The sequence below is a fragment of the Hemitrygon akajei genome, chromosome 11, assembly GCF_048418815.1.
Source record: "Hemitrygon akajei chromosome 11, sHemAka1.3, whole genome shotgun sequence".
Lineage (NCBI taxonomy): Eukaryota > Metazoa > Chordata > Chondrichthyes > Myliobatiformes > Dasyatidae > Hemitrygon > Hemitrygon akajei.
Genome location: NC_133134.1, coordinates 56318464 through 56337705, shown reverse-complemented (window position 1 = coordinate 56337705; position 19242 = coordinate 56318464). Strand labels below are relative to the sequence as shown.

Below are 19242 nucleotides of genomic sequence, written 5' to 3'. Positions count from 1 at the left end.
TAATCTGAACGATGGCTAGACAAATGTAAGAATGTCCCTTTAGAACAGGGATGAGGAGGAATTTCTTTAGCCAGAGGGTGGTAAGTCTGAAATTCATTGCAGCAGATGAGTGCAGAAGTCAAGTCATTGGATATATTTAAAGTGCAGGTTGATATGTAATTAATTAGTAAGGGAGTCAAAAGTTTTGAGAAGAAGGCAGGAGAATAGGACTGAAAAGAAAAATAAATCAGTCATAATCAAATAAATAGTGGAGCAGACTCGATGGGCTGAATGGTCTAATTCTGCTCCTATGTCTTATGGTCTATATACATTTCACAGCCTGGGTAAATGTTAGATTCCCCATGCAGAATAATTTATTCGAGTGTCAAAAATGAATTCAGAAAACCTGGTGATCTAACATGACAAATACTTCTTGAGCAACAGTATAATCACTAAGCCTTAGGCATTCTGGTTTTCTTAATCTCATTTCCAGAGGGCACTGAGCTAGCTCTATCATAGTTCATCCTATGGTTCTTTATGCTCAATTCTTATATTCCATAATTCCTTTGGTGTCTAAATATCTACAGAGTGCAGCCTTGAATATGATTGCTTCACTAACTGAGCATCCTGTTTTCCAAGTGTTCTAATGAATCACAACATTTTGCTTGAAGAAGTATATCCATATCAGTATCGATGCTTGGTCCTTCATCCTGGGATTATACTGCATAGTTTCCAGTTGGAAGAAACTGGCTCTCAACATCTACTATGCCAACCGCTCTCAGAAATGTGTTTGATTTCATAAGATCGTCTCTCATTTTCCCAAATCCAAATTCTGCTTAATGGTAACTCCTCTTTCCAAAGTATCATACTTTGGCAAGTTTCCTCAGTTTTATACTTCCTTCTCCTTACAACAAATGCCAGCAAAAATTTTGCCTTACTAAGTGCTATAATACCTGCATGTTTACTTGCTCACCAACTAAGACAAAATGACATCTCTGTACACCAATGTTTTATTAGCTTCTCAGTTTAAAAATTGCTTTTGCAGTTCTTTTTATCAAGTCAAGTCAAGTCAACTTTTATTGTCATTTCGACTATAACTGCTGGTACAGTGCATAGTAAAAATGAGACAGCGTTTTTCAGGACCATGGATTACATGACACAGTACAAAAAACTATACTGAACTACGTAATTAAAAAAAAACACAGAGAAAGTTACACTAGACTACAGACCTACACTGGACTGCATAAAGTGCACAAAAACAGTGCAGGCATTACAATAAATAATAAACAGGACTGTAGGGCAAGGTGTCAGTCCAGGCTTTGGGTATTGAGGAGTCTGATAGCTTGGGGGAAGAAACTGTTATATAGTCTGGTCGTAAGAGCCCGAATGCTTCGGAACCTTTTCCCAGACGGCAGGAGGGAGAAGAGATTGTATGAGGGGTGCATGGAGTCCTTCATAATGCTGTTTCCTTTGCGGATGCAGCGTGTAGTGTAAATGTCCGTGATGGCAGGAAGAGAGACCCTGATGATCTTCTCAGCTGACCTCACTATCCGCTGCAGGGTCTTGCGATCCGAGATGGTGCAATTTCTGAACCAGGCAGTGCTGCAGTTGCTCAGGACGCTCTCAATGCAACCCCTGTAGAATGTGATGAGGATGGGGGGTGGGAGATGGACTTTCCTCAGCCTTCGCAAAAGGTAGAGATGCTGCTGGGCTTTCTTTGCTATGGAGCTGGTGCTGAGGGACCAGGTGAGATTCTCTGTCAGGTGAACACCAAGAAATTTGGTGCTCTTTATGATCTCTACCGAGGAGCCTTCGATGTTCAGTGGGGAGTGGTCCCTCCGTGCCCTCCTGAAGTCAACAACCATCTCTTTTGTTTTGTTCACATTAAGAGACAGGTTGTTGGCTCTGCACCAGTCCGTTAGCCGCTGCACCTCCTCTCTGTAAGCTGACTCGTCGTTCTTGCTGATGAGACCCACCACGGTGGTGTCATCGGCGAACTTGATGATTTGGTTCGAGCTGTGTGTTGCAGCACAGTCGTGGGTCAGCAGAGTGAACAGCAGTGGAATGAGCACGCAACCCTGGGGAGCCCCCGTGCTCAGTGTGATGGTGTTGGGAGATGCTGCTCCCGATTCGGACTGACTGAGATCTCCCAGTCAGGAAGTCTAGGATCCAGTTGCAGAGGGAGGTGTTCAGGCCCAATAGGATCAGCTTTCCAATCAGTTTCTGAGGGATGATTGTTTTGAATGCTGAACTAAAGTCTATGAACAGCATTTGAACGTATGTGTCTTTTTTGTCCAGGTGGGTTAGGGCCAGGTGGAGGGTGGTGGCAATGGCGTCATCTGTTGAGCGGTTGGGACGGTATGCAAACTGCAGGGGGTCCAGTGAGGGGGGCAGCAGGGTCTTGATATGCCTCATGACGAGCCTCTCGAAACACTTCATAATGATGGATGTAAGTGCAACGGGATGGTAGTCATTTAGGCAGGAGACTGAAGACTTCTTCGGCACGGGGACGATGGTGGTGGCCTTGAAGCACGTTGGAATGGTGGCGCTGCTCAGGGAGATGTTGAAGATGTCAATGAGAACATCTGCTAGCTGGTCTGCACATCCTCTGAGCACTCTACCAGGGATGTTGTCTGGTCCAGCAGCCTTCCGTGGGTTGACCCTGCACAGGGTTCTTCTCACGTCGGCCACGGAGAGACACAGCACCTGGTCATTCGCAGGAGGGGTGGACTTCTTCACCGCCACGTCATTTTCTGCCTCAAACTGGGACCAGAAGTTATTCAGCACATTTGGGAGGGAGGCATCACCTGCAGTCAGGTGATGTTGTCTTGAAATTGGTGATGTCCTGGATGCCCTTCCACATGCGCCGCGTGTCGCTGCTGTCCTGGAAGTAACTGTGGATTAGCTGGGCATGTGCACGCTTTGCCCCTCTGATGGCTCGGGACAGTTTGGCCCTTGCTGTTGTTAAAGCTGCCTTGTCGCCTGCTCTGAAGGCGGAGTCGCGGGACCTCAGCAGCACACGCACCTCAGATCTCACATATTCTACCAGCCAACTTTTTGTACACACATTTAACTCACTAATGATACAAACTTTTCACATCTTCCTTGCAGCTCATGTACCCTCTCTCCCTGCCCTATTATCATTACTGTTTATTGTTCTTTAACCAATCCTCTATCCATGGTGAGAAGTTACTACTAACTTTATGAACCTTTACCTTTGTCTAAGAAAAATAAGAAAATATTTGTACTCTTTACTGAACTTAAAATAAACTGAAGGAATACTTTACTATACAAGTTCCGGTGCTCTGTATCAAATGTTTAACATAGAAAGACTGATGGAAAATGAAGTGTTAAAATATAGTAACATTTGAAACTGAGAAGTATTTGGTTAGATATAAGATTTGAAGTAAAATTATGCAGCGAAAAGTAAAGGACAAAATATGATTGTTCCTGTGGTGCATAGATGGTTGTGATTATAGTTTTCACATAGGAACCTAGCTGAGGTTGAATATCAAACAAGTTTGTTTTTGAATATTTTTTAAAAATATGTAATACAGTTTATGTACAAAATCTTTCTTTAAGCAGTTGGTGCATTAAAACCACAAGAGTGCAGATTCTTTGTGAGATAAGCAAATTAAACACATAGGGATTAATATGATGAACAGACAATTGTGTGCTAAGGGAAAGCTGATCATTTCCAGCCGATCAGGGAAGGCAGCATTTCTGCATTTGGTTTTGAATAATGAGCCAAGCCAACTGATTGTAATTTCATAAGCTTTAGAATAGAAAGTATAATGACATTGTTAACAAAGGTTGATTACAGAAAGCTCCGAGGGAATTATAAAGGACTTAAGAAGCTGAAGAGAGAGCATGAGAAAAGAAGAGCAGCAAATGTTGCAGATTCCAAAGATATTCTATTTGCACGTGAACAGGAAATGGGTTGGAAGAAGACAGATACTGGCAATCGAAGACCAAAGAGGAATTGATTTATGGAGATAAGGACATGGCTGACAAAAATTACATCAGCCTTTAGAAAGGAAGATACTTGCTGGAATTTCAGCATAGGAAGATACAGTTGAAATTTTGGTTGAGCAAAAAAGTTGATAAAGTGAGGACATGGTTAGCTCCATTTCAAATTGATAAATCAGCTGATCCAGATGAAATGTATTCTTGGTTGCTGAAGGAAGGGTTTGAGGAAATTACAAAGGTCCTGTCCAAACATTGAGATGCATGAGCAATGACAAGCTTTGAAAAACTAAAAACATAACACTGCTGTCTAAATCAATGTAGGATTAAATCAAATAGCTATGCACCTATCTGATATTTTTGATAGGCTGAGATCAGGGCCATCAGCAGTAATTGGTTAATTACTTTATTATTGTCATATCTACTGTGATGCAGTAAAGTTTTTCTTTGCATACTATCCTGACAGATCATTCCATATACAAATACACCGAGGTACTACAAAAGGGGAAAAAATAGCATTCAGAATATAGTGTTACAATTACAAAGAAAGTTCAGTGCAGATAGAAAAATAAAGTGCAAGGGTCATGATGAGGTAGATTGAGAGATCAATTTCATTTTCAACATAAAAGCAGTCTGTTCAAGAGTCTATTGTAACAGCGCAATAAAAGCCGTCTTTGATCCTGGTGATACATGTTCCCAAGATTATGTCTCTTCTGCCCAATGGAAGGGGTAGAAAAGAGAATGAGAAAGAGGGGTCCTTGATTATGTTGACTGCATTCCCGTGGCAATGGGAAGTGTTGATGGAGTTGCAGAGGTCATCTGCTCAATGGGTTAATGAAGCCAATACCGAGACAAAAAAATACCGAACAAAACTGTAAGATGAGATCAGATATGAGAGTACAAACAAATGAATGCAAAAAAATGTGAAAAATGCAGAGGTGGAGGACATACCCAGGTCAGGATGTACTAAAAGAGAGTGAAAACAGAACCAAAATCAGACGAATGGTTTATAGCAGAAATGGTCAGTTCTTATACAGACAGAGCAAATAAGTTAGCTGAAGTTGTAGAATTCAATATAATATTGTAATACGCTCAGATGAAAGAACAAGATACTATTTTCAAGCTTATATTGAATATTTGTTAAAACATCACAGATCATGGGCTGACAGGTTTGATGGGGAATGCGATGGAGAATTAAAGTGATAGGCAACAGGGTGCTATGAGTCTCTCTTGCAAGCTGATTGTAGGTGCACAATCTGCATTTGGATTCTCCACTGTAGAGGAGACCACATTGTGAACACTGAATATAATACATTAGTTTGAACGATGTGCAAGCGGTTGCCTCACTTGGAAAAAGTTGTTTGGATCCCTGGATGATGAAAAGGGAAGAGGTAAAAGGATAGATGTACCATCTCCTGTGGTTGCACAAAAAGGTGCTGCAACCAAAAATGACACTAAGATTTTCTTCTTGCAACTAGTGGTTAGATATAAGAGTCATTGATTTAATTATAGCTATGTAACTGAAAGGAATGAATTTGCTATGGCTTATGGTAAAGAGACAATGGGGTGGTATCAGCTGGTCAATGCTACACAGAGCATGGGTCAGATGTCTTCCCATGCTTTAGCATTCTGTGATTTCATTACTAAGAAAGGTAGATCTAGGGTGCAGGGAGCTGACTTAATGGAACAAGTTGTCTCTTCACTTAAGAGTTTCTATTGTTCTATTTTATATAATGTATAAAGCTGGAAGTAAAAACTGGACATGAGGAAATCTGCAGATGCTGAAAATTCAAGCAACACACACAAAATGCTAGTGGAACGCAGCAGGCCAGGCAGCATCTATAGGAAGAAGCACTGTCGACGTTTCAGGCCAAAACCCCTCGTCAGGACTAACTGAAAGGAAAGATACTAAGAGATTTGAAAATAGGAGGAGAAGGGGAAAATGCACAATGATAGGAGAAGACCGGAGGGGATGGGGTGAAGCTGAGAGCTGGAAAGGTGATTGGCAAAAGGGATACAGAGCTGGAGAAGGGAAAGGATCATGGGATGGGAGGCCTAGGGAGAAAGAAAGGGGGAGGGGAGCACCAGAGGGAGATGGAGAACATGCAGAGTGATGGGCAGAGAGAGAGAGCGGAAAAAAAGAGGAGCGGGGGGAAAAAAACTAAATATATCAGGGATGGGGTAAGAAGGGGAGGAGGGGAATTAATGGAAGTTAGAGAAGTCAATGTTCATGCCATCAGGTTGGAGGCTACCCAGCTGGTATATAAGGTGTTGTTCCTCCAACCTGAGTGTGGCTTCATCTTGACAGTAGCGGAGGCCATGGATAGACATATCAGAATGGGAATGGGACATGGAATTAAAATGTGTGGCCATTGGGAGATCCTGTTTTCTCTGGCGGACGGAGCGTAGGTGTTCAGTGAAATGGTCTCCCAGTCTGCGTCGGGACCATTTTGTGTCTGTACTATTACAGTATACTAATTAGTAATTATAAAAAAGGTTTAACTTTTCCTACATACTTTGGAAGATGTTAAAAATAAGCTTGTGGATATGATGCAAACATCAGAGGAGATAAAACCCAGTGTAGCTGAATAATACCCTCAGGAGTAAAACCTATGATCAAGATTCATTAAAATATCTTACAACTTACCATTAGCCCCTCTTTAGCTGCCCCTCCCATGACATAGAGACTTCCGTCAGTTGGATCTGGAAGAAATGCTGGTCTACAATCAGAACAAAACAAGTTTTGTGTAAAACTGGGATCAAGTTATCACTATGTATCAATGAAGAAGATTTAAATAAGTAGCACAAACTGGTAAACAAAAAATAACTGCAATTAATTTGGCTTCAAATGACAGATATGAACCATTTCAAAGATGCTTAACATCTTCAAAAGAACTATCAACCTGCAAGTCATGCAAATATTTTTATATCATCTCAACCAAACAGTGCTATAATATCTAATGGTCTGAGGGTTCTTTGGTAGCATTGCAAATGATTGTTCAGAAACTGGCTATGTTAGGACCTATACTGCAGTTATGGTATTTAGCAAATATTAATTTCAACAGCAACCAGTCGTCAGACCTGAATATGTATTGCAGATCGAGTCTGGCAGAACAATGGTGCTTGTGGAGCTGCAGACTAGGGTCGACTGCAAACAAAGAAACACTCCATTTGACATATGCCTGAATGCAGTCCAAAGTCAGTGGTGATTAACATTCATTTTGGGTGTCTGCAATGTGGGTGTGAAGATGGAGGTGTTTTAAGTTTATATGTAATTCAGAGGAAGTGGATACATTGTAACTATGGAATAGTCCTGCTGTCAGACAGGCCTCTTCTTCCAAGAGTGTCTTGAGTAATATGCCTGCTGCTTGTTTTCCTGAATAAAGACTTCTATGTCCACCAGCTTCACTGTCTCTCTGGTGACTTCATTCACAGTCACAAAAGGGTACACAAACCAGAAATAAAAAGTCTCTAATGTTCTGTGCTTATTTTGAGAAACCACATTAGCAAGCAGTAGTGACTTGATTGCTTGAAGATTAGATGACTTGTCAAAATAACACTAGCACTAGTGTTACACGCAGAAGTTCAGCTGAAGAATGTGCTGCTTCACAGTGGGTGGGTGAGGGAGGAAGCAAGACTGGTGGGTGAAGTTTTGATCCTGCAAATAGAAGCTCATTTAACTGTAAATTAATATCATAAACAGGGGACAGAACACACTATGATGAAATGAACATATTCACTTCATTCATAAAATGAATGCTTCAGCCACAAAATAAAGGGAAACCCCATATATCAACATCAGAACAATCTAGTATTTTTCAGATAAGGCCTAAAACCAATACAAAAGGGCAAAGGGTGGCTAATTTTAGACTGGGAAAAACTATGCACATTCATCACATAGAAAAACCCAGCATGGACAATGGCCCCAAAACTTCACAATAATTTCACTGAACAAGCAGAGCACCAGAAACTGAACAAACATTATACTGAGTACAGTCAGACAACTGAACCTGAAATTAAAAATCCAACATAAGGCTTTTGAAGAAACACTGGGCAGGAAGAAACAGGATGAGGAAGTTCTCTTTATGAAATGGTACCTAAATTGGCAACATTACCCACTTTTGATTGTGTGAAGTTTGAGTGAGCCAACAGTTTGTAGACTGAAAAATTTCCCATCTACAGAGTATTAATTTTTAACAGTGACTTACTTGGCCAGGTAGACTGGAACCTGAATGATTGGATCTGAAATATAAATTATAAATGAGATTCATGGCTATTTGGGGAAAAAGCAGTATTAATCACAGATCCCAAAATAGTACATCAAGTATAAAATAGCACTAAATACTGACTCTGTAACAATATTAAATACAAACTCAGGATTATTTCTATTACTCCATGCTATCAGGTTTAGATTGGAATAGGACTTCGAACTACCTTATATCTATCCAAACAAATTGATATTTTTCTTTAAATCTGTTGGGTGAATGGCATTTGGAGATTTGATAGGATATGCAACTCACTTCCCAAACATTTTACACTGTAAGATTGCCCAAAAGGAGACACACATTAAAAGTTTTAGGATTCTAAATATTCAAATATTATTCAATATCCAGTTAATTTAAGGATGGGGCAGACCACTGAAGAGAGAAACTATCATGCTGGTCCTAAACTTGATGATTGAATGTTGGTCCTGTAAACAGAGATTATATAATCACATCAACCTAATTAAGTCTATTTTATATTACCATTTGCTCCTTTCAGACTTTCCATGACAAGGGGAGAGGGTAGGTTTAAGAGGTTTCCTTTGTCATGATGTTCCTGACATCTATCAGGTTGCCTCATCCAATACATATCATCTGATTTTACTCAGTCTCTAATTTGCATAATTTTGAGAGAATTAACTGCCATTTACTTTCCACTTTCTGCACAAAGACCAAATCAGACTCAATAAGCATGATATTAGTTGGACACAGAAGTCCATGCTTGCTCACTACAGAAAGGGACACTGCACCTGTGTGTTTCTTTCATCACAAGATTCTCAGTTTCAGAGCAGATGTTTATTTTCAGCCAGCAAGAAAATTGGTAAATAAGAACCTTAACAAAAGCAACAGCAATTTCCTTAACATCTGATTTCTGATTTTTTGCAGAAGCTAATGGATGATCAAAGATGCTTTTGAGCAGTGAAAGATTTTCACTAAACGTCTATTGTTTATGTTGCCCCAGGCTTATAGGGTGCATTCTGAACAATAGTAGTGCTTCTAAACAGAAAGCCACTTCTACGTCCATATCATATTGTTTTATAATACTTCATTTGTTCCCTTAACACCATCATCATCATCATCACGTGCCATGTTGTATGATGTGGGTTATCATAGTCTTACATCTATCTTTAATCTGAGAAGTTCTAATAAGCTCTTCAGAACTTTTGCCTGTCCATTCCTTGATGCAACTCATGAAAGTCAGTCAACTGTGACTTTTTCTTCCATCATTGTTCAAGCTTCACTTCCCTCAATACTTGTTTCAGAAATTCCAGCTGCCATTTCCGGATTAATGATATCAGTTCCCTTTATACAGGACAAAAACATAGCTAAACCCAATATGGAAAAGTATAATTGATACAAAGAACATTGTTTATAATGAATGAAATTAACTGTGAATTAAGACCAACCCCAACATTGCAAGTACCATAAGAATAAGGCTGACATTATCCCACTAAGCTATTTCACCCTGGGATCATAGACTCAAAAAGCAATAAGGACAGGGAAAAAGTTCATAATTAATTAGCTGCACTCATCAACATATCAGGTATTTATGTTAAAAAATGTAAAATGTTCATTTTTCATAAAGTTACTTTAACTTAAGAATAGCTTCACCTTCTTTTAAGGTCCATTTGATCTCCCCAGTCCGTTTGCTGACAGCATGGAGGTTCCCATCAAGTGTGGATATAAACAGCAAGGTTTCTGGGAGAGTCACTGTACTGGCAGCATACTGTAAAACATAATTGACAATTATTCTCAGAAGTTGAAGAGAAAATAAAGTAAATCAGAATACAAATCCATGTCCATCTAATTCCAATCTAGGCTGGTAGGAGCGGCAGGACTGGAGCTCACTGTACTAGGGTTCTGTTCTTTTAGACATGATAGAGCAGGAGGGATTAAAGGGGGATGGGTGACATCACAGGTCAGGGAAAATGTCATGTCAATACTCAATTGGGACAGATTGGAAAGCTCATCTAGTGAGGCTTTATGGGTGGAACTGAGGAATAAGAAAGGTATGACCACATTAATGAGATTATATTATAGACCACACAACAGTCTGTGAAATTTAGAGCAGCAAATCTGTAAAGAGAATCCAGACTGTTGCAAGAAACATAAGGTTGTGATAGGAGATGATTTTAACTTCACACATACTGACTGGGACTCCCATACTGTAAAAGGGCTGGATGGGAAAGAGTTTGTCAAATATGTTCAGTAAAGTTTCCTTAATCAATACACAGAAGTCCCAACAAGAGAGAGCACGAAACTGGATCTCCTACTAGGGAATGAGGCAGGGCAAGTGACAGACATTTGTGTAGGAAAACACCTTGCATCCAGTGATCGTAATGCCATTAGTTTCAAGGTAATTATGGAAAAGGATTGGTCTGGCCCTTGGGTTGAGAATCTAAATTGGAAGAAAGGCCAATTTTGATGGTATCAGAAAGGATCTGGCAAGTGTGGATTACCATACGTTGTTTTCTAGCAAAGGTGTACTTGGTAAATGGAAGTCCTTCAAGAGAGAGATTTTGAGAGTACAGAATTTGTATACACAAGAAATTCTGTAGGAAGTCTGCAGATGCTGGAAATCCAAAGCATCACACACAGTGGATGTTCAGGAAATGGAGATGTGTGTGATCTAGCATCTATAGCAGAGGAAGGAAAACCCCGTCCTTTGAAGAAGAAGGACATCTCTGATGACCTGGAAAGGAAAACTGCATCCTGGAAGCAGATTTGGCAGAGACAAAGGAACTGAGAAAAGGGAATAGCATTTTTACAGGAGATAAGGTGGAGTCAGGGTGGGAAGAAGTATAGTCAAGATAACTGTGGGAATTGGTAGGTTTATAAAAGATGGCGGTCAACAGTTTGTCTCCAGAGGTGGAGGCAGAGAGATCGAGAAAGGGAAGGGGGGTGTCCGAAATGGACCAAGTGAATTTAAGGACAGGGTGGAAGTTAGAGGCAAAGTTGATGAAATTGACGAGATTAGCAAAGATGCATGAAGCAGCACCAATGCAGTCATCAATGTAGCGGAGGAAGAGTTGGGGAGCATTACTGGGGAAGGCTTGGAACATGGACTGTTCTACATAGCCACAGAAGAGGCAGGCATAGCTACTTCCCATGTGATTGCCCATGGCTACCCCTCAAGTCTGGCGGAAGTGGGAGGTGTCGAAGGAAAAATTGCTGAAGATGAAGACTATGTTCCTGTCAGAATAAAAGGCAAGTATAACAGGTTTATGAAACTTTGGTTTTCAAGCGACAATGATGCTCTGATAAGAAAAAGGAGTTGCATAGCAAGTATAGTCAGGCAGGAACTTGAGGAGTATAAAAAAATGCAAGAGAGCACGTATGTAGGAAATCAGGAGTGCTAAAAGAAGACATAAGGTTGCTCAGACAGAGAATCCTAAGGGCTTCTACAGATATATTAAGAATAAAAGGACTGCAAGGGACAAAACTGGTCCTCTGGAAGTTCTGAGTGGTAATCTATTCATGGAGCTGAAAGAGATGCAGGAAATGGTATGTGGATATTTTTGCATCTGTATTTGCTTGGGAGTTGAACTCAAAGTCAATAGATGTGAGGAAATGCAGCAGTGAGGTCATGCCGTCTATACAGATTACAGAGGAGGAGGTGTTTTCTGTCCTGAGTCGATAAATCCCCAGGGCCTGACAAGGTGTTCCCTTGGACCCTGCGGGAGGCTACTGTAGAAATTGCAGGGGCCCTAGCACAGATAGGCAAAACATCCTTAGCCATGGGTGAGGTGCCATAGAATTGGAGGATAGCTGATGTTTTTCCATTGTTTAAGAAAGGCTCTAAGAATAAGCCAGAAAATTATAGGCTGGTGAGCCTGACATCAGTAGCCGGAAAGTTACTGGAAGGTATTCTAAGGAACCAGATATATAAAGTATTTGGATAGTCAGGGACTGATTAGGGATAGTCAACATAGCTTTGTGCGTGGTAAGTTGCATTTAAACAATCTCTTTGAGTTTTTCGAGGAAGTTATCAGGAAAATTGATGAAGGCAAGGCAGTGGATGTTGTCTACATGGACTTTAGGAAGGTTTTTGACAAGGTCCCGCACGAGAAGTTGGTCAAGAAGGTTCTGTCACTTGGCATTCAAGATGAGGTAGTAAATTCAATTAGACTTTGGCTTTGTGGGAGAAGCCAGAGAGTGCTTGTAGATGGTTGCCTCTCTGACTGGAGGCCTGTGACTAGTGGAGTGCTGCAGGGATCGGTGCTGGGTTTGTTGTTGTTTGTCATCAATATCAATAATGTGAATGATAATGTGGTTAACTGGATCAGCTAATCTGCAGATGACACCAAGAAAATGTGTAGTAGATAGCAAGGAAGTCTATCAAAGCTTGCAGGGGGATGTGAACTAGCTAGAAAAATTAGCTGAAAAATGGCAGATGGAATTTAATGTTGACAAGTGTGACGTGTTGCACTTAGGGAGGACCAACCAGGGTAGGTCTTACATGGGCACTGAGGTGTGTGGCGGAACAAAAGGATCTGGGATTTCAGATCCATAATTCCTTGAAAGTGGTGTCACAGGTAGATAGCATTGTAAAGAAAGCTTTTGACATATTAGCTTTCATAAATCAACGTATTGAGTATAGGCAACAACACAAACAAAATGCTGGTCAGGACGAAGGGTCTCGGCCCAAAACGTCGACAGCACTTCTCCCTATAGATGCTGCCTGGCCTGCTGTGTTCCACCAGCATCTTGTGTGTGTTGTTGTTTGAATTTCCAGCATCTGCAGATTTCCTCGTGTTTATTGAGTATAGGCATTGGGATGTTATGTTGAAATTCTATAATGCATCGATGAGGCCTAATTTGGAGTACTGTGAGCAGTCTTGATCACCGACCTATGGAAAGATGTAAATAAAATTGAAAGAGTGCAGAAAAAATTTACAAGGATGTTGCTGGGACTTGAGGACCTGTGTTACAGGGAAAGGTTGAATAGGTTCCTTAAAGTTGTTATAGCCGGGGGGTAATAATGGGGACAAGCTCTCACTTCCGATTTGAGGCATGCGCCTCAAAAAGCCTCGGACAACCAAGTCCAGTTCCTGGCTTTCACATGTGGTTTAGCTACTAAGCTCGGCAGAACCATTTCTACTAACAGAAGAAGGGGCAAAGACTGATTACTGGTGCCTTAAAACCAATCGCTTTGGGCGGATGGGGTTCATCAATCGTGGCTGGCAGCTCATCTAGAAGAAGGAAAATTCTGATCTCAAACTTCCTCTGCCTTGCAGCTAGACCCACTCATGAAGAAGGCTTCCGGAGTAAACCCCAAGGGCAAAATTCAGAGCTAAAGTCTTTAAGGCAGTCCTACATTGAGCTCAATGCTGACTGGCAACTCCTGTGACACTGCTGGTACCAGACTGTATCAGTCTCTGATGTTCCTTTAAGTTCATCAGATGTGTGGAGAGGGGAGGTTGCTACATGGGCAACAGCCTTCTCTCCATATCATACTGCCCAGGCTTTAATATCTAATTAGCTAGGATGCAATATCTATGGTCAACTTTGACTGATGGAGGCCCTCACCTCACCTCACCTGAATAGGTTAGGACTTTATTCCCTAGAACATAGCAGACTGAGAGAAATTTAATAGAGGTGTACAAAATTATGAGGAGTATAGATCGGGTAAGTGCAAGCAGCTTTTTTTCCACTGAGGTTGGGTGAGACTACAACTAAAGGTCGTGAGTAAGGGTGGAGGATGAAATGTTTAAGGGGAACATGAGGGGGAAGTTCATCATTGAGAGGGTGGTGGGAGTGTTCTATGACTTTTATATTTTTTTTCCTCTCTAATCCCAATGAAATTAAACAAAGTGCATTCACTCCCCAAAGACTGACTTGTCACTAGCTCCAGGATATCTTATTCAACTCAGTTTTTTACCTGTGTTGCAAAAGGAGCTCTTAATATTTGACAATTTGGAATATAATGGCCTGAAAATAACGAATTGGGAAATAGCATCAAATATTCACAATCAGACAATAAAGAGGTAGAATACCAATGTTCTTTCTCAGTTGTGCTATTAAAAGAGGTTATCTCACTGACTGAGCTGAAAGTTCAAATGCTCAAAGTTCAAAGTAGTTTCCTTTGAAAAATTGCTTTGTTCAAGAAAGGGAGTAGAGATAACCCTGGGAATTATAGGCAATGAGTCTTACTTCAGTGGTGGACAAATTATTGGAAAGGATTCTTAGAGACAAGATTTATGAGTACTTAAAGAAGGGTATGTCAGGAATAGTCAGCCTGGCTTTGTGAAGGTCAAGTTATCCCTCATGAACCTTTAATAAATTCATTGTGGATGTGACAAAACACATTGATAAAGGAAGAGCAGTGGGTGTGGTGTCTATGGATTTCAGTAAAGTGCTTGATAAGGTTCCCCATGGTAGATTCATTTAGAGTCAGGAGGCAAAGATTCAGGGGATCTTGGCTGTGTGGTTACAGAATTGGCTTGCCCATAAAAGGAAGAGGGTGGTAGTAGATGGAAAGTATTCTTCCCGGAGGTTGGTGACCAGGGGTGTTCTGCAGGCTTCTGTTCTGGACTCCCTCCTCTTTGTGGTTTTTATAAATGACTTTGTATGAGGAAATGGAAGGGTGAGTTAGTAAGTTTACATATGGCACAATAAATTGGTGGAGTAGTGGGTAGTGTGAAGGGTCATTGTAGGTTGCAATGGGACACTGACAGGATGCAGAGCTGGGCTGAGAAGTGGCCGATTGAGTTTAACCCAGCAAAGTGGAAAGTGATTCATTTTGGAAGGCCAAATTTGAAGGCAGAATATAGGGTTAATGGCAAGTTTCTCAGCAGTGTAGATGAACAAAGGAAATCTTGGGGTCCATGACCATAGATCCCTCAAAGTTGCTGCACAAATAGATACACTGTTAACAAGGTGTATAGTGTGTTGGCCTTCATTAGTTGGAGGATTGAATTCAAGAGCTGTGAGGTAATGCTAAAGCTCTATAAAACTGGTTAGACCATAGTTGGAATATTGTGTTCAGTTCTGGTCCCCTCATTATAGGAAGGATGAGGAAGCTTTAGAGAGGATGCAGAGGATATTTATCAGGATGCTGCCTGGACTAGAGGACATGTCTTATGAAGATAGCTTGAGTGAGCTAGTGCTTTTCTCTTTAGAGCAAAGGAGTTTGAGAGGTGACTTGATAGAGGTGTACAAAATGGTAAGAGACACAAATAAAAGTGGATAGTCAGAGACTTTTTCCCAGGGTGGAAATGGCTAATGCAAGGGGGCATAATTTTAAGGTGACTGAAGGAAAGTATAGGGGGAGTGCCAGAGGTAAGTTCTTTACACAGTGAGTGGTGGGTGCATGGAACACCTCACCAAGAATGATTGTAGAGGCAGATACATTAGAGGCATTTAAGGAACTCTTAGACAGTCACACGGATGATAGAAAAATGGAGGTTATGTAGAAGTAAAGGTTTAGTTTGATTTTAGAGTAGATTAAAAGGTTGGCACAACATTGTGGGCTGAAGGGCCTGTACTGTGCTGTAATGTTCTATGTTCTAGTTTTACCATCTAAGTACGTATATGTTACCAAATACCACCTTGAGATTCATTTTCTTGCTGTTGAGGTTGAGGTTAATTGAAAATGTTAATCAACAAAGGCCAGAGCACAGCTACTTGTTCAAATCATGACCTGGTAAATAAGATGGTAGAACAAGGGAGAAAGAGGCAAGAGGAAATCAGGAAATCATTGTTTCAAGATTTTTAGTCTTCCATGAAATGGGTAAAGTAATAAAACACAGTGGGTTCAAAGGTCTATTTTCAAAGTTAGGTGTCAATGAATTATTTAATGCTAGATCAACGGTCAGGGTCCTCAAGAACTCTGGACTTTCCAAGAACTGCCTCACTATAACTTTATAGTTATCATTCAGTTTTGCTTTGATTAAAATAAAATGATCAATAATTCCCATACTTGGACACACACTGCATTATTAGCCATCAGACAGGAACTATAAAATAAATGTTCACTGTGGTGAATTAACAATAGCATGTTACAGAAGCAATATCGCATACAGGTGAAGATGCTGTACATTTTTTAAAAATGACACAATTTTCTTCAAACTGCAGGACACTTACTTACAGTATATTGGGGCATAAATCTGTGACTACCACAGATATTTTTAATATTATTTAATATTTTGGTTAAGTGACCTAATATGTTTATGTGAGGTAGGCAGAGAGTACTGGTAAATTAATTAATAGAGAAGGCTGCTCTATATGCTTTTCAGCACAGTGTAAAATATTCAACTAAACCAGGTACAGTATGTAAGTCAAAGACAGCATAAAAGCAAAAGAGAGGGCATGTAATATAAGCAAACATTAGTGGTAAGCTAGAGGATTGGGAAACTTTTAAAAACTAACAGAAGGTAACTAAAAAAGCAATAAAGAGTGAAAAGATGAAATATGAAGGCAATATCAAAAGCTTTTTCAGATAAGTAGAGTAAAAGAGAGGTGAGAATGGATATTCGAACACTGGAAAATGACTCTAGAGAGGTAGTAATGGGGGACAAAGAAATGGCAGGCAAACTTAAGTATTTTGCAAACACGAGGAAATCTGTAGATTCTGGAAATTCAACCATCAGCCTTCACTGTGGAAGACATCAGCAGTATCCCAGAAATCTGAGAGTGTTGGAGGCAGAAGAGAATGCAGTTGCAATTACTAGGAAGAAGGCACTTGGGAAGCTGAAAAACCTGAAGGTAGAAAAGTCACCTGGACCAGATAGACTTCACCCCAGGGTTCTGAAAGAGGTAGCTAAAGAGGTTGTAGAAGCATTAGTAATGATCTTTTAAGAATCACTAGATTCTAGAATGGTTCCGGAGGACTGGAAAATTGCAAATGTTACTCCACTTTCTAAAGGAGGGAGACAAAAGACAGGAAATTATAGGGTAGTTAGCCCTACTTCAGTGGTTGGTAAGATGTTGGAGTCCATTATTAAAGATGAGGTTTTGGAGTACTTACAGGCACATGATAAAATAGGCCAAAGTCATCATGATTTCCTTAAGGGTAATCCTATTTGAAAAATCTGTTGAAATTCTTTCAGGAAACAACAGGCAAGAAAGACAAAGGAGAGTCAATGGATATTGTTTACATGGATTTATGGAAGACCATTGACAAGGTGCCACACATGAATCTTCTAAACAAGATAGGAGCCTGTGGTATTACAGGAAAGATCTAGCATGGGGACAAGATTGGCTGACTGGCAGGAGGCAAAGAGTGGGGAAAAAGGGGGCCTTTTCTGGCTGACTGCTGGTGATTAGTTATGTTCCACTGTAGTTGGAGTTGGGACCACTTTCTTTCATGTTATAAGTCAATGATTCGGATAACAGAATTAATGGCTTTGTGGCAAAGTTTGCAGATAATAAAAAGATAGGTGGAGGGGCAAATAGCATCAAGGAAGTAGGGAGTCTGCAGAATGACTTAGATTAGGAGAATGGACAAAGAAGTGGCAGATGGACTACATTGTAGACAAGTGTATGGTCATGTACTTTGGTAGAAGGAATAAAGGTGTAGACTACTTTCAAAATGGGAGCAAGTTCAGAAAGCAAAAAATAAAGAGGACTTGGAAGACCTCATGTAAGATTCTCTAAAGGTTAACTTGCAGGTTGAGTGGATGGTAAGGAAGGCAAATGTAATGTTAACATTCACTTCAAGAAGACTAGAATATAAAAGGAAGGATGTAAAGCTGAGGTTTTGTAAGGCACTGGTCAGACTACACTTGGGAATATTGTGTCCAGTTTTGGGCCGCTTACCTAAGAAAGGATGTGCTGGCATTGGAGGTTCACAAGAATTAATCCCAGAAATGAAAGGGTTAACTTATGAGGAGGGTTTGATGGATCTGTTTAGAAGAATGGGTGGGGGAAATTTATTGAATAGTGAAAGGACTAGATAGAGTGGATGTGGAAAAAATGTTTTCGAGAGTGTGGGAGTTTAGAACCAGAGGGCACAACCTCAGAACACAAGGATGCCACTTTACGAAAGAGATTAGGAAGAATTTCTTTCACCAGGAATGGAGAATCTGTGGAATTCATTGCCACAGACAGCTGTGGAGGCCAAGTCATTGGGTATACTTAAAGTGAAGGTTGATAGGCTCTTGATTAGTAAGGGTGTTAAGGTTACAGGAAGAAGGCAGCAGAATGGGGTTGAGAGGGACAATAAATCAACCATAATGGAATGGTGGAGCAGGCACAATAGGCTATATGATATAATTCTGCTCCTATGTCTTATGGTCATGTGGTCTATGATTTAAAATAGAGCCCCATTTTAATTATTCCAGGGACATTACATAATCTATCCAGAACTTTTTCAAATGGCCATTTAGTGGTACACCTAACAGACTGATGGTCAGAAACAAATTCCCTTGAGATTTATAAGTAAACAATGATATGAACTATTTGTTGTTTTTACCAACAGAACTTCCTTAAAACTTTGTAACAGATGCACACGAACCATTACATGCTTCTAAAACAACTGCTGTACTAACCAGAGACTGGGTTTCCACATCTAATAAATTAACACAATAAATACATGCATAATTTTAGGAGTTTGCTTCAAATCTAATTTAACAATTGACACTGTCTTTGCTTGAATAATATTTTCCCTCTTTTTCTCACCATTGCTCCCCACCCATCCTCCATTATATCACAAACTATGTTCCCTCTAAGTTGTGCGCGTGTGCGTGCGCACACACGTTTTTCAACCAGTGCACAAAGGAAATTAATTAACGCACAAAAGGTTAGTTACCTAAAATAATGTAGTAATTAATAATTATACCTATTGAAAATAATCTTTTAGCTAAATGTTTCAATTAACTAGTTGGTCGGTTTTTCAAATACCACAATGCACGTCACTAATTCACATCACCTCATCTTTCCTGTTCCAGTTTGTACAGCTGCATCAGGGCAGCAGCCATCTTTGGCGGACAGTGTTTATATCGTAAACTTTACAAAGATCTGTTTCAAATCCTGTAGATAGCCTACTAAGTTTTTACTGAAAAAAATATTGATTCACCATGTTGAATTCAAAAGT

General features: G+C 40.3%; 1 protein-coding gene across 4 annotated transcripts in view; it reads right to left on the bottom strand.

The window, feature by feature from the left end:
• ern2 (endoplasmic reticulum to nucleus signaling 2) overlaps positions 1 to 19242 on the bottom strand; it is a 95563-nt gene that overhangs the window by 49835 nt on the left and 26486 nt on the right. For all 4 annotated transcript variants that reach the window (XM_073060916.1, XM_073060919.1, XM_073060917.1 and 1 more), the window contains exons 2-4: positions 9819 to 9933; positions 8154 to 8187; positions 6593 to 6665 (exon numbers count right to left, since the gene is read on the bottom strand). In XM_073060916.1, the coding sequence (XP_072917017.1) occupies positions 6593 to 6665; positions 8154 to 8187; positions 9819 to 9933 (222 nt within the window). The remainder of the gene's footprint in view (positions 1 to 6592; positions 6666 to 8153; positions 8188 to 9818; positions 9934 to 19242) is intronic.